We start from the raw sequence: 17,068 nt of genomic DNA, 5'->3' as shown, positions 1-17,068 counted from the left end.
CAGCATCTCCTAGTATGATAACTAACATGTATTATGATTTAAATAAATAAAAATATATCGTGTATAATATAAGTTATAAGAACATAGTAATAAATTTCCTTACAATAGAATATGAAGATACTAAGTATTTAAATTGTTTATAAAGTTATATTTCTCATCTTAAAATATTGTTGTATGCATATAAAATATTTTTGATAGTCTTAAATAAACGAGTTTATAATTAATAAGAACTGTTGATTTGTTTTTTTTCAATAAGTATTTTCTAGTTATACATATAGCTAAAATTAAAATATTTTAACTAATAACTATAAGTTCCATGCAGCAGTAAAGTTTTTGAATATTCTTATTCCTAGTTAATTCAGTGCGGTTTTCTTATTTTACAAATGTACATTTAATTAAAAATATTATTATTGATTTGATTGTAAATATGTTCACTGCATATTAACGAACACGTATTTAGAATACATTAAGGATTTATTAATTTATTTATTTTTATAATAATATTTTAAATACAATAGGAATGTTTACAATGACTAGACATACAAAATAAATATACATTTATAAAAGTTACACTTTTTTTTTAGAAATAATCTTTCAGTTATTCAGTATATTACATCTATAGTACAAATCTTGGTTTAAATAAGATCTCCCTCGTTAAATTAGCGTAAGAAACATCAATGAGAAATTATTACAAAAATTATATTACAGGTATGTTTCAATAGTAAAAAAAAATAATAATAATAATAAGTTATAATCATAGGAAAGAAGATTTTTTTTGAAAAATATCTCCAACAATAGTAAAAAAAGCATCTTGATAAAATAATAAAAAAATGATTATTTTTTCAAAATAAGTAATCATTAAAGAATCTCTTTCATTAATTTTCTCTTTTAAGTTGACTAAAATTAAACAAAATTCAGTTAAATGTTATATAATCGTTATAAGAAAAAATACAAGTAATACGTAATTATATTATTAGACTACTTCATATGTTCTTGATTAATTTAATTTTTTTCGAATAATGATTTTATCTGGAATATTTAGGCATTTGTTATCGATGTGGAAACGAAATTCAATTGAGTCTGTGCATCTTCAGTTACGAGTAACTTGGGTTGGTTTTGTGATGAAACTGTTGTAACTCTTAAACACGGATTCCAGGAATAGTTTTTGTTGACCTTCGAGTGTTTCCATCTTTTTTTAATTTCAGATAATACCTTACAAGGAGAAAATTGTATCAAAATAACACAAGATTGTCAATTATTTTCATATAGCATAAAAAAAAATTTTCTCACTTCTCCATTACAGAAGCAAAATAATAGCGCGACACATAAACCTTGAAAGGAAACAACTACTGCAGAGGTAATTTGGTACAAAGGCTCCCAAGAAGTACCGGCCTCAGGTCGAAATGGCATGAGCATATATTGAAGACCCAATAAAGGTATAAGTATGAGGGTAGCTCGAACAGCTTTGCCTGTCCTGCCGGATGATGTTTGAGTTTTTTCACAACTGTCAATACTTTCATTGTTTCTTTTGAAACTAAATTGTGATAATTTCAAACATTAAATTTTTAGTACAAAAAAAAACAAGAAGACATATATTATTTAATAATGAAATACTCACCTTCGAAGATTAANGTGATAATTTAAAACATTAAATTTTTAGTACAAAAAAAAAACAAGAAGACATATATTATTTAATAATGAAATACTCACCTTCGAAGATTAAAAGATTGAATGCGTTCCCTGGCAGTTATTTGTTTTGGACTGGTCATGGTAATTTGTCTAGCATGCAGCTTTATCAATAAAAGTCTAACAATGTTTATCAAAAAAACAAAGTTGGTCAACACAGATAAACATACCGGTCCTGATAATATCCACAAATATACTGATTCATGTATCCAACAGCTAAAATTCCAAAATTGATTTGTTAGTTGACTAATTTAATAAAATATATTCTCGTATAATATTATATAATATTAAACATATCATTAAAAATATTTATTATATAACCATAATAATTATGGATTCAATTCAATAACTTTTTCAACTCAAATTTTTAAATACATTTTTATATCGAATATCGTAATGAAAGTAATAAAATTATATACAACGAATACACGATTTGTCTACTCTGTGAGCACAATAACTTAATTATAACTTTATTATAGCTGACGCAGAAATTCCACGTTAATGTATAATTTTGCAGCAGAATTGTATATGATGATTATTTTATCAAGATCTATTAAAAGTTACTAAAATTTTCATGCCTAGGTAGGAGGAGTGAGAAGAAAAATATACTGTAATAAAAATAGCATCATCTACAATTAATTAAATTACATGTAAATAATTAAAATTATTAATAACTTCTGAAATACTGAAAAAAAGAAAAACATCTTTGCCACGAACTATAATGCTCCGACATTTCATCAATTAGCTATTTCTATGACTATTTGGAACTTCGATTATCTAATATCAAAGGTTACTAGATAATACTCCAACATTTTAAATTCCACCCTATCGTGGTCTTTTTTTTTTTAATGTTATAGTATCACAAAAGTATACCGTAACCAGATATTCATAAGAATTACACCTTTCATAACATTGATAAAGAAAAAACTTATCCTTTAGAGATAAGAAACTTAATTCAACTTTAAAGAAGTTCAAAAATGGCATCAAACAAAAAATTCAGTGGACAAAACAAATGGAATTGACTTAAAAAAATCCTAAAAGAAAAAATTTACTCAATAAAAAATGAAACTTTTAAAAAATATATAAATAATTTATCTGCAACAGATAACACAGATTACTCTTTATGAAAAGCAACAGGCGTATGAAAAGACCTGAAGATACATGAGATCGAAGTAAACAGGAAATACCTGAAGTATTCGCGCATCACTTGGGGTGTGTATTTCAGCCTAACAACATAAAATATGATTTGAACACGACGTATTTACGTACTTCAAATCAAACCATAGATCGCATTAAATATTTCACTCCACTTGGAGTTGCGAATGAAATAGATAAAACTTTTACCTCTAAATAGTCCCCGGTTTATGATAGAATAAGCAATGTATAATTAAAGAAGTATATCTCAAAGCAATAATCATACTAACTCACATATTTAATGCTTTGTAGCGTTGGTACCATATTACCTACTTCTATCCCCGTGATAACAACATTTAGAAAAAGTAGGTTATGTTATCTTATATTGTTATATGTATCTTATCATGTTCTTATTCCTTTTTGACTTTTATAATAAATGCAGATATATTTAACAAATATTTTATGGTGTCTTTTAGTTTTTAATAAAAATAATTAATATAGGCCACACAGTTGATTGCATATAGTATATGTACCTGAAAATTGAAAAAAAAAACACAAGTCATCGTGTTATTAAATCCAGGAAAGCTCCACGAGAGTATTAGTCCCTACAAGTCGATATCACTTCTTTCTACTATTTCAAAACTCTTTGGGAAATTACTCTACATTAGTTTTAAACATATTATTCAAGAAAGTCAACTAATTCTTAACCACCAGTTTGGTTTCATACTAAACATTTCACCATAGATCAAGTATATCACGTTATAAACGTAATTAGTAGAGCTATGGAAGAAAAAAAGTATTTCTTCAGCGTCTTTCTTGACATTGCCGGGGCTTTTGAAAAAACAGTTGCCTCGTTCATGGTATGAACTACTGCAATCATATTTAGAAAAAAGGTAATTTCGGGGGAGCTACGAAGAAACTATATCTGAATGGAAAGATATTAAAGCAGAGGTAACTCAAAGTAGTGTCTTTGGGCCTATTTTTAATTAACTTTTTATATCCAATATTCCAACCAACAATAAAACAACAACAGCTGTTGTTACAGCTTACAACACAGCTAAATTGTCATGTAATTAAAACCTTTCAATCGTCACAAAAATTTAAAAAAAAATGTTGATAAATCCTATCATGGACAAAAAGATGAACAATATTATTAAATAATTCAAAATCAATACATATGAACTTTATAACTTAAGTAACGAAGCATAACTCGATAATGCTTGATGGTAAAATAATTCCACAAGAAAAGTCAGCTAAATATCTAGACATACATTTAGACTCTAAACTAAACTGGAGTATATAAATTAAATTGGTCCGTGATCACAACAAAGAATAGAAAATAAAAAGCTACTTTATGTAGTTATCTTAAAACCAATATAGACATCTAATATCCAATTATGGAGCTGCACTAGTAAATCTTGGATTGATAAAATTCAAACTGTACAAAATATTACTCTCTGTACTATTATCGACGCGTACATGTTCGAAAAAAAGACCACGTTCACAAGAACATGATGATACCAATCGTCAGGGAAAAAATTCAACGGTATGTCTTGGCACGTAAAAGTCGTCTGAAGGTCCACGTAACATAGCGGCGGTACAACTTCTTGATAATTCTCAAGAAGATTGAAACCGGCTAAACCATATAACTTATTGTAAATATAAATTAATCAATGTAAATTTTACTAGAATATATGTTTGAAGAATCTTCACTGAAAGTTTCCTACATCATTATTAATAATATCTCAATTATACAGTTTATGTAATTTTAGATGTTAACGTTAGTGAATAATTTTAATTAAAACCACAAGGTCGTTTCATATAAATAATACTTGTAAAAAAAAAAGCTATTCATAGCATATTTTATAATATGTGAAAGTCGAAGTATTATCATTTGAAAAATTTTAATTAACATCCTTATAAGTAGGACCAAGATTTAAACGCATTTATATATTTTGTTTGAGTCCCTTTGAAGGATCCCAAGTTTGTTTTATTTTGTAATGGGATTATATTGTAATGTACAAATATTTTTCATTTTAGAAAGGAATAAGCCTCCTAATACCACTTAAACTATGACCTCGGTAACAACTTATTAGCAAATTTTCAACTCAATTAATTCAAATTAATACTGACTGATGGTATGTTTGAAATAATTCAACAAAATTTATAAATGCAATTGAAATCCATGTCACACATAAAAGATACAAGGGATGATTATAAAAAATACTTCATAATTGATAAATTGAAAAAAAAATGAAGCTGAAATTAAATAAATAAAACTTTCTAAAATCTGAAGTTGTTCGAGTTTATTTACGGGAAATGCATTAAGGAAAAAATTGAAAAAGATAATTAATAACTACAAAAATTTGTAGAAATCATAAAAAATTATGAAAAGAAAATACCCAAGTACTTAAAAAAAAAAATATCAATTCCATATCTTTAGGGAGTTATGTCTTATTTAGTAAATATTTTATAATTTTAGTCAGTGATTATTTGATATATGAGTACTTACGGAAAAAAATTATCACACTTTAATAAAAATTATTTTATCAGTACAATACATTTTTTACATCCCTTTTTGTTTTTACTTTAAGACGGCCCAGATAATATTTCATTTTTTAATTAATACATTGTTGATTGAAATTTAATGTTACATACTTATAAGTTTATATTTAAATTAATTATTTAGCATAACTTTACATGAATAACAGTAATAATAGCTTAAGTTTTAAAATTATAAAATAATTAAGATCATAATTATCATATTAACTAAATTTTTATACGTAAATTATTTTTCCTAAAATTTACATATGCAGGGCGATTGGTAAAGATAAAAAACTTATTTAGTCAGAAACTATTGAATCTTTTCAGTTTTTATAAAGGAAAATATTGTTTGATTTATGAAAACTACAATAAAATGTAGTTAAACAATTTTCTTTTATTTCTATAGAGTTAAAAAAACTAATTTTATTTTACAGGAAGTTCTATTTTTTGTTAAATGATAAGGAAAAAAAATTCCAAACAATTTAATTTCCAAGAAAATGAGGTCTTATCTTTAATCGCTCACCATGTATTTATGATATTTATTTTTACATAATATGTTAATATTAAAATGTTATTTGTATTGCTCATTATGAATAAATTATATTTATATTTGAATACACTTATGGAAAATCTTGGAAATAATTTTGGTTACTATAGGGTCTAAAATATGTTTAATGTACAATTCTAAATATTATAATATGTGTTGAATTTATCTTTTTTCTGGTGTATAAGAAATATATTTTTATTTGCTTATAATATGTAATTAGTGCTAACTTCATATACGATATATGTATTTAATGAACAAACTTAGCAGTAATAATTACATTGTACACAGTTTATTATACTAAACTTTTATTTTATGTTGATAAATTATTGTATAAATAACTTTAAAATTTGATTACACCCTAAATATGATAATGAAAATATAAATTATTATATTTTTGCTTTTAGAAGTATGTTTTATTTATTATTAATAAATATACATTAAATTTACATGAGTAATCCGCTTCCGAAAATACCTTTAACTTTCAAGACCGCAATGAGAAATATTCAAAATTAATAAAGTTTATCCGAGCTAAGAGTATACAATGTATACTCTTAACTCTTTAATGTGCTATTCTACAGTATATTCTATACTATACATATGCATATATATTCAAAAAGGTAGAATACATATGATGTTTTATATATAATGAAAAAAATCATCAAGCCACGACAAAATTATAATTGAATACTAATCGCCAACATTTATTGTATACACATTTTAAAAAATAACAGTATACTATGTAAATATTTAAACAGCTATTTCACTACAATTTGTCCATACTCTGAATGTTTAACTTATTCGAAATTTGCCATATTTTTAAATAAAACTTCTATAAATAAAAATGATTTTCATTATTTCTCAAAATTATACTTCTATTTAATTTTTGTTTGTAGAAGTGTCTTTTTTTAATACAATTAATGATGGAATTTTCGTAGGAAATTAAAAAACAAACTAAAATTTCTAAATAATTAATTGAGTATATTGCGTTATTCTTATTTTACTTATATTGCACTGTGAGTTCATGAGTGCCGTAACTCTAAAAAACTGATTTTAAGATAAATGGTCTCTAAGTTTTGACCTTCCATAAGAGTAACAATGTATATTATTTTGTTTTGGGTGTTTAAATTAAGTTCAAATCAAATTTTATTCAAGTTACTTGCATATTTAGATAGAGAATAATAAACTATTATAAATTACATCAAAATGTCAAATTCTATGAACTTTGATATACAGGGTGATTTTTTTATCATAACCCACTCAATTACTTGCAGAATAATAATAATTTAAACATTTTTTTTTTTTATGATCTTTAGTTACACATTATTCTTGAATTTTTGACTATGTAATACTTTTTAAGTTCAGCCCTTATGCCTTGGAAGGGAGTCAACTTTGTTTTTTTAAATGGTAACACATATTTTTAATTTAATAAAATGTTTGAGTTTTTAATTTAATAGTAAATGGCATTTGAATTTTTAATATAACTTAATTCGTTTATTAGATATAATCATTTAAAGTTTCAAATTTTTGAATTAATATACAGGTATAATACACAAGGGATTACAAATACAGGTAGCTAATTGGTTTTTTATAACATCGATATTAGCAGGTACACAGCGTTGTTATTATCAATTGTAGTAAGACACATTGTTATGAGTATATAAATACACTAACTGACAATACAGAAAATATATCTATTGATAATCATAATTGATAATAAACAATCCGTGACTGAGACAGCAATGTCATAAAAATCCAATTAGCTACCTGTATTTACAATCCCATGTGTATTATACATGTATATTAACTCAAAATTTTGAAACTTTAAATGTTTATATCTAATAAGCTAATAAAGTTATATTAAAAATTCAAATGCCATTTACCATTAAATTAAAAACTCAAACATTTTATTAAATTAAAAATATGTGTTACCATTTAAAAAATCAAAGTTGACCCCCTTCTAAGGCATAAGGGATGAACTTAAAAAGTATTACATAGTTAAAAATTCAAGAATAATGTGTAACTAAAGATAATAAAACAATAAAAGGTTTAAATTATTATTATTCTGCGAGTTATTGAGTGGGTTATGATAAAAAAATCACCCTGTATGATCTTCTAGCCTTATAGCGCGTTATATTTTTGAATCAGAAAAAAATTAAATTTTACTTCAATTAACCATTTATTTTATGATGGACATTAATTATGATTAAATTGGAATGAGCTACATCTAAAGGGAATCGTTATAAAAGTTTTTAGATTAAACAATGAACCAACTAAAGAACTCTACGATACTTTATATCAATCATTGATCATTGATCAATCATACAATGATGATATGAAGAGATAAGTTTCTAGTAATTTATTGGTGTCGAAGAAATAGTCTAAAAATAATCAAAGTCCACAAACTTAAAAATTAGGTATCACTAAATTTTCATATCAATTGTGATTTACTTTTACTAGTTAGGTAATAAAATATAGGAGGTTTGTATATTAAACAAAATATTATTGACTTATCGACCATATAAACATTTAAATTAATATTAATATGTCATAAGAATTACTTAAATAATAATCTTCATTTTAAAATTATTTATTAACCTTATATAATTCTTAGATTAATTCATGCAAAAGATTTTTGAAATTATCTTTTTCTTAATTTTTAGGTGATTATTGTTAAATTGTTCATTATTTCACCAGTGCATCACCAATCATATTAGTTTATATGAAAGATCTTAAGTTAAATTAAAAATACTTTTTGTACGATTTTTACGTAAAATACTTATTTCTATGACATAAAACTGTCAATTTGTGTGATCCTCCCCTTTTTAGTTTTTTTTCAATGTTTGATTTTTTATAAAATTCATTGCTTTAGGTTTTGCTTTAAACGTACTAACTGTAAAGTTTCGCCTGGAGTATTAGTGCGAACGATTACGTATATGGTTACTAATAGAGCCGGTATGCCCCAACCAACAATATGTAGTAAAGGCATAACCTTGGTCTCTGTTAGAAATGTGACAACCAAAAGAGTGTGTAAGTATAGTCCTTCACAAAACATCCAGAAATATGTAGCAACCAAAAAGTAATGTACTAAAACATGTAACACTTTACAGCCCAACTGAAAAAAAAAATAATTATCATTAATACTGCTTCATTGTATTTTAATAAATATGAGAATATAAAATAAAATATTTTTTCTCAAGTAAAATGACATCTAAAGGTTTTTCAAATAAATTTTTTAATTAAAATTGTTTTACACCAAAAAAAGTATCCAAGTTTGTATTCTTGTAGAAGTATAAAAATTAATTTATTTAAATCATGAAATTGGACGTGATTTATTAATTGTTGGTATTGTTTACGGGTGTTTTTATTACAGATGTTTTGCAATACTGGCTTTAGATTTGATTTTATTTAAGCTATTTTACACCTTCGGTTATAAGGTTAACTTGGGTTAAGTAACATTAAGTTACTACCTCAAATAAACAAAATTTAGTGTAATTAAGAAGACGATTTTTTAAATATTTCCCAAAGACGAAATCAATAACATGGTGTAATTACATTTTTTTATAGAATAATGAAAATTTTCTTATGTTCTCCCCAAAAATGAAATGAAAATTTATTTTCCTTGTAAAAGTAGAGGCATGTGTATGGAAATTCAGAACGGAGACAGCGAAGATTTGTTTTGTTCCATATTTCATGGATTTGCAATACATAAACTTAAAAAAAACATTTTCTAAACTTTGAACAGAAATTTTATGTTATGCAATTTGATCATTTTCCTTGAAACTAAAGAAATTGACATTGTCTCAAAGTATTAACTGTCGATAATTTAATTCAATAAAGCTGTATAGTCAAGGACCACAAAATTACTCTTTGCACTTAATGTATGTACGCATATGCATATAAATTTAGACATGTATAAACTATTAATATCGCACCAACATGACAGATAATTTAGTTAAACTTATTTATAGTCTCTTTATTTTATGTTAAATATAATATTTTTATCAATAAAATAAAATGAAAATTATAAATTATCAGTTGATAATTATATAATATATATTTTCTATATTATTGTATAGGAAATTACTAAGTTACGTAATGTATAAGGTACAATATTTCCAAAAATGATAAGTATTGAATGTAAAATATAATAAAAAATTAAAATGTACAATGTATATTTTAACTAATAATAAATTATGTCATAATTTTTTTTATGTAGGATTTTACGTTGTCTATTAATTGATATCATCTTAACTTATAAAATGCCAACACTATTGGAAGTTTAAAAATGAGAAAAAATGTTATTTTAATAATAATTTTAGTTTTTCTTATTATAACTCGACGTATAATTCAACTTCATTACCCGATGAATTTAAATAACTTTTTATGAAACACTTAATTTATAATTATTATTTTTAATTTGAATTATCAACAAAATAAGTTTATCATCTTACCCCGTTTGTCATCAATACTGGTAGATTATCAACTACTGCTTCATACCACAATAACCATAAAAAATTATTTACTGCCAAAGAAATGAATAAATTTTTGTGAATTTGTATTCTGGTACAAGTTAGACATCTAAAAATACAGTAATACTAAATTATAATATGTATTTTTTTAATGTTAAATAAAGAAGACAATTTTAAAACTGATTGCAGCTTTTGTAATTTTTTTTTATTAAAAAATTACATAATATATAATTCCATTATTTTAATTTAGTAAAATTTATTAATGGTTAAGAAAACTTCACTTAGAGAGGTTATTATGGGTATGGAAAAACAAAAAGAGACCTTTACCAGGGCATAATTCCTTTAACCTTTATGGTCATTACTCTTACATATTAGCTTTGCATAATAAGTGCATACACGTTTTCAACTAAATTATCATGAAAAATGTAAACGAACAATTTCTCACTGAAATAGTGAAAGAATAGAAAAAATAGTTTACAAAATGTAGAAACATTTATACTATAAAACTATAAGTAAAAAAGTCGAAATATTTAGACATATTTTTTTTTATAATTTATAATTTATTGTGTATTATAAAAATAGTCCATCGCGAATGCTCTGGGTCCTAACACTGACTTTACGATTTAATTATTATTTTTATTTTAAACTATAATAACTTACTTGAAATAAAAGAATATGAAAAGAGAAACCAGTAAAGCTGCTAACGAGACGGCGTATCCCCATTTGTAAATCATGTTTACGTGATTTCTCAGCTATAAAGAAATAGTTTATACATTTATTAAATAAATGATTTATTAAATATAATATTGATTATGATTTATTTATTTATTTATTAAATAATTACAAATGTGTAATGAAATATTATTATATTTAATATTGATAGAGTAAAGTATGAATTATATTGGAAAATTCAAAGACACTTAAAATATTATTTATGATAATTTGAATTTAATTATACAAAAGTTTGATTTTTCTTTTGAAATTTTTGAATGATTATAATGATAATAATTTTCGAGATTGTAGTATAAATTAATTATAAATAAATAGTAAAAAGAGTATTTTTATGCTTAATTAACTTTTTTTAACTTATAAAATTTAAGAGGTTAGCATCCTCAAAAATAAGTAAAATTATACACTTAAAATTACGAGCTTAGGTAGTACAAGGTTAGAATATATTACTACGCAGTTTGCCTAAGTTTATTCAATATAAAATTTGGTGTTCAATTAATTTTGCTTGAATAAAATAAGCTATAATATTCGTGCATCATGAAATTTACTATAAGACTTAAGCCATGTTTAGGCAGTTTTACAAAAATAAAGAACTTAAACTATACAAATATTATTCTGTAACATTTAAAATTTCGCCTTAAATTTTAGAAAGTTAAACAACTTTTTTATACTTTAAAGGCCCAATAAAGATCATAATAATTTCCTTTACAATGGAAGGTTTTTAGCCTTTTTAGTACATTCAGTACTAAAAGAAATTTTTTGTACCGATTACTTACTTTCAAATCATCCAAGTCTACACAAGTTGTATAATTAGACCACGATTTATTAGTTTCCGGATGTTTGAACCAACTTCCATCTTTTAAACACATTTTTTGTCCAAACCCTAAATTAATAGTGTTAAAATTTTAATATATGTATAATGTACTTGTATAGTTTAAATGCGCTTAAAAAGCAAGGCGTGCTAGAGACATTTAACCAAAAATTAAACTACATTAGCAGACTGAATACTAGTAGTTTTATTTAGCAAATCACATTACAATCATGAAAGATGTAGTTCTATACATGGTATATATTGAAATTAAAACTTTAAATTTGATTTTCTTGAAATTGAAAAATGTTACTTATATTTTTACATTCTAAGCACCTCATATTGCTTGTCTAAAAGAGTTCAAGTCAATTTATAATTGTTCACTTTGTTTTATTATAATATATGTGTCACAAGTTAAGCATGTTAATTTTGTACAAAGAATTATTTTAAATGTCATTGTCCAATTTATAAATTTAAATTTATATATTATATATATATATATATATATATATAAATTTAATAAGATAAATTTACAGGTCATAGTATAAGCTTAAATGAGACTAGTAGCGAAAAAAATACTCAAGAGGTCTCCATTCACAATATTTTTTTAGTGTTTCGCGTATCATATGGATTTTATAGACGATTCCATGGAGAGAGATAGATATTTAAGACAGAAGACTCCCTTTGAAGTTTCTAATTTGAAGCGTAATAAAAGAGTCCCTTTCTCAGAAAAAAAAATGTTTCATTATTTTATATTTAAAAATACTCATAATAAAAGGGATAAGCAAAAATTAAAAAAAATTGCACTCCTTCAAATAATATTTTTTCATAAAACAAGTAGGATGATTCCCTAATTATATTTCGCATATCAGAATAAAATAACAATGCAATAAAAATTAAGCAGATGGTACAGCATACACTATACGAAAAAAAGTCAATTTTTAAAGTCTATTTTTTCATTTGATCATAACTTATTAGTAATTGAGCCTACCAGAAGTCATCTTCAAATTTTTCTAACAGAAGACGCTTTTAGAAGTTGGGTCACTTGAGTCGTTCCCCACTTTAAGCCCTGGGGGTCTATTTGTGAGCTTGGACTAATCATTGGCGAGTGTTTTAGTACACTAAAACATTAGATTATGATTTTATTGCACTAATGGAAATTCGTATTTTTAAATTTTATTTTTTATCATTCTAAAAATCTTGCACTAATCGTACATCGTCTAATCTAATGTCATTTCAAACCAATAATTCTTAGTACGATATGTTAAATTATATTGGCTGTACTGTATTTTATATTAATTTTATCATTAATTCAATTTATCATTAATTTTATCAAGTATATGATTGCAAATTTACCCATTAAAAATTTATTGCTGTTTATTTGTTAATATTTTTTATTTCATTTTTCGTGTCATTTTTTATAATGGAAGCTAATAAAGGTCAATTTTTAATTGATTTTGTTCATAAGTACCTAAATGAAAAACAAAAAATGTGGATTATCTTTTACTACGCAAGAATTGTTATGACAAAATATAACAAAAATTTGAAATCAAACTATTGGGGCAAAAAAAATTTTTTTGGAAAATCCATTTTAAGGTAGATATTTTTCAAAATTTTTAAAATTGAAGGGTCTTTTCCAATTTTTTATTTATGACAATATATTCAACTAACCAGGATCTATTGATTATTAAAATCTGTCCAGCTAAAGCTGAGAATTTTTATGGATAGGTATAAAAAACAAATGCACACTATCACAAACCTTTTTATTTTTTTATTTGTTTAATCCAGGGTTAGGGCCTAATTTTGATGATAAGTTGGGTTAGATGATTTAAAATTGCACTGTCGGTTTATGAATGACCTTCTTCAGAAAGACATAATAATCAAAAAAGACTACTCACAAAAAATATCAATTAAGTAGAATTAAACTCAATTAATATCACTAAATTAGAGCAGGCTGAAACTCTCCCCATGAATATCAAATTTGAGCATATTAACCGATCTTTCGTATTAAAGAAAAAAACATTACCGAGGTTTTCTACAAACAACTCCTTTACTCAATATTAAATAATGATAAAAAAAAAATACTTCTACACTAAAAGAATTAAATAATGTAGGTATAGGAATAATAAGAGAAACACAAAGGTGGTTGTACAAATTGAACATTATATATATATATATATATATATACAGCTGAAGTAGTTACCATATACCAAACCTTGTACATGACAAAAAAGCAAAATAAAAAAACCCAGCACAGGGGGTTCGCGGAACAGTGGTGACGTGGTATAGATGGATCAAGTATAATGATATCTGACAGATATCTTAAAANTGGATCAAGTATAATGATATCTGACAGTGATTAAAATCACTATCAAAAAAAAACGCTTCGATGCAAATCTTTAGATAGTGTTTAATTTTAAAAAATTGGTGGATTATTCCAAAAGCTACATAATCTGCTAGTTCATTATTAATATCCTAATTAAGATAAAGTATGTTGAATGAAAAAAAGATTATTAAAAAATATTATTTATCATAAAAAAATAATGTTGATCCATACACTTTTCAATATGTCATAGCATAATAAAGTTAAAAATGTAAAATACAAAATCGAAAGTTTTCACACAAAAATAGTATTCGGTAGCCATTTTCACCGTGAAGATAAAATAAAGTCCGAAAATTTTTTTTTGCATAATAAAGAACAGTACATAAGCTTTAATTTAAGATATATATAAAAGTGTCAGACCTTCCGGAACATTTTCAAAATTTAAGTTGAAAAAGTAAATTTTTTGTGAAAAAGTTGTCATTTTAAATCCCCCCCTGTGGGCAGGTAAAGGGTCAGATATAAAAAAAATATATACCAAATGATAGGTAAAGACATCATGCATCTATAAAAAAAAATTATATTGATCCATACATCTTTCAAAAAGTTATAGCATTATAAAGTTAAAAATATAAAAAAGAATTTTTTTACAAAAATCGTATTTTTTTTATAAACTTTGATGTCTGTTTTCACCATGAAGATAAAATAAAGTCCGAAATTTTTTTTTACCATAATAAAGTATATTACATTAGCTTTAATTTAAGATATATATAAAAGTGTCAGACCTTCCGGAACACTTTCAAAAGTTACGTTGAAAAAGTTCTACTTTCTATATGCATTTTTATGTTTTGAATCCCCCCTGTATTTAGGGAAATGGTCCGATTTAAAAAAACAGTATGTCGAATGAAAGATCTATATAAATACTACTTCTCATAAAAAAATTGTAATGATTCATACATTTTTCAAAAAGTTATAGCATTTTAAAGTAAAAAATGTAAATTATAAAATCGAAAATTTTCACACAAAAATAGCATTTGGTAGCCGTTTTCACCATGAAGACTAAATTAAGTACAAATTTTTTTTATTCCATAATAAAGTATAATATTACATTATCTTTAATTTAAAATATATATAAAAGTGTCAGACCTTCCGGAACATTTTCAAAAGTTAAGTTGAAAAAGTTAATTTTTTGTGAAAAAGTTGTCATTTTAAATCCCCCCCTGTGGGCAGGTTAAGTGTCAGATTTACAAAAAAAATATACCAAATGATAAGTAAAGACATCAAGCATCTATATAAAAAAAAATTATATTGATATGTTCATTTTTGAAAAAGTTAGAGCATTATTAAGTTAAAAATATAAAAAAAAATTATTTTACAAAAATCGTAATTTTTTATTAACTTTGATGTCAACTTTCACCACGAAGACAAGTCCAGAGGTCAAATTTTTTTTTTTCAAATTAAAGTATATTACATTAGCTTTAATTTAAGATATATATAAAAGTGTCAGACCTTCCGGAACATTTTCAAAAGTTAAGTTGAAAAAGTTAATTTTTTGTGAAAAAGTTGTCATTTTCAATCCCCCCTTGTGGGCAGGTTAAGGGTTAAATTTATGAAAAAAATATATCAAATAAAAGGTAATGATATTATGCATCTATATAAAAAAGAATTATATTGATATGTTTATTTTTGAATAAGTTATGGCACTTTTAAGTAAAAGAAATTGAAAAAATTTCGAAAATTAGCGATTTTTAAATTCGTAATTTTTTTGGAGGTTTCCCCCATTGACGAAGAACGAGAGAAGTTTTTTTCAATTTTTGAGGGTAATCTTCGACTAGATACAATTCGTGATCTTTTGACGTATCATTGAAAGAAATCGGTTCGGTGAGAGCTGAGAAACAGTGGTAACAGACACAAAAAAAAAAAAAAAACACATCTTAGTAAAACCAATACCTTCTCAGCTTCGCATCGACACTAAAATTTTCAATAATCTTTTCCAAATTACTTTGTGCTGTTTTAGGTATTTAAAACAAATATAACCTTATCAATTTTTCGAGATTAATACAAACAAATTCCACAGGCTTCAAAAGTTAGACTTTCAAATAACACTAATGTAAATACCAGACCATATAAACATTGTAGGTAATGAACTGACAGATAAAGCAGCTAAAGATGATACATTTACAACAACACAAAAATAATTTAAATTAATTTTTATAACGATACAAAAAAAGTGTACATTCCATTTTTTTCAAGAATGGAATTAAATGTAGTTCACTTATAGCACCAAATTGAACGAAATAAAAACATATATATATATCTTTTGACTAATATACGCTGCACTTTTAAAATACAAAAAAGAAATTATCAACCAGCTTAGAATAGCACATACAAGATTAACCCACGGTTACCTTATGGCCAAAAATTCACCACCAATAAGTCACACTTACGGAAACCAGCTAGCAATCAAATATACGTTCACTGGATTTAGAAATAATTCAGATATGCGGCATCAATAAGAGGTCACTTGTCATCAATATTTTATTTTATAAATCATGATAAAACTTAATCTATAATGATTTTTACATGCTAGATGGAATCATTTTATATTTATAACAAGTACTTCTACTGTTTTTTTGTAAAATTACCCATACTGCTCTTGTTCATTTTTAACATTATTGTTATATAATAGCTATTCGAGTGTTTAATTGTATAAAATAGATTTTATTTTAATTAATTTTAACAAATTTTATTTGTATAAAATAAAGATAAAACTGTATTCAATCTGTATACACGATAAATTATGAGATTAATATCTTAAAAATTAATATATT

General features: G+C 24.6%; 1 protein-coding gene across 6 annotated transcripts in view; it reads right to left on the bottom strand.

The window, feature by feature from the left end:
- Positions 1–510: 510 nt before the first annotated feature.
- The window catches only part of LOC126901264 (calcitonin gene-related peptide type 1 receptor-like), a 48,183-nt gene continuing 31,625 nt past the window's right edge, over positions 511–17,068 (bottom strand). For 5 of the 6 annotated variants that reach the window (XM_050677639.1, XM_050677643.1, XM_050677642.1 and 2 more), the window contains 7 exons: positions 11,886–11,992; positions 11,041–11,132; positions 10,363–10,489; positions 8,803–9,023; positions 1,711–1,902; positions 1,291–1,534; positions 511–1,212 (listed from right to left, as the gene is read on the bottom strand). In XM_050677639.1, the coding sequence (XP_050533596.1) occupies positions 1,039–1,212; positions 1,291–1,534; positions 1,711–1,902; positions 8,803–9,023; positions 10,363–10,489; positions 11,041–11,132; positions 11,886–11,992 (1,157 nt within the window). In that variant the 3' untranslated portion in view covers positions 511–1,038. The remainder of the gene's footprint in view (positions 1,213–1,290; positions 1,535–1,710; positions 1,903–8,802; positions 9,024–10,362; positions 10,490–11,040; positions 11,133–11,885; positions 11,993–17,068) is intronic. The other variant, XM_050677637.1, reaches the window with a different exon arrangement.

Source organism: Daktulosphaira vitifoliae, unplaced genomic scaffold (assembly GCF_025091365.1).
Source record: "Daktulosphaira vitifoliae isolate Bord-2020 unplaced genomic scaffold, ASM2509136v1 Scaffold_3, whole genome shotgun sequence".
Taxonomy (NCBI): domain Eukaryota; kingdom Metazoa; phylum Arthropoda; class Insecta; order Hemiptera; family Phylloxeridae; genus Daktulosphaira; species Daktulosphaira vitifoliae.
Note: the sequence above shows the minus strand (reverse complement) of the source record. Positions and strands in the feature narration are given on the sequence as shown.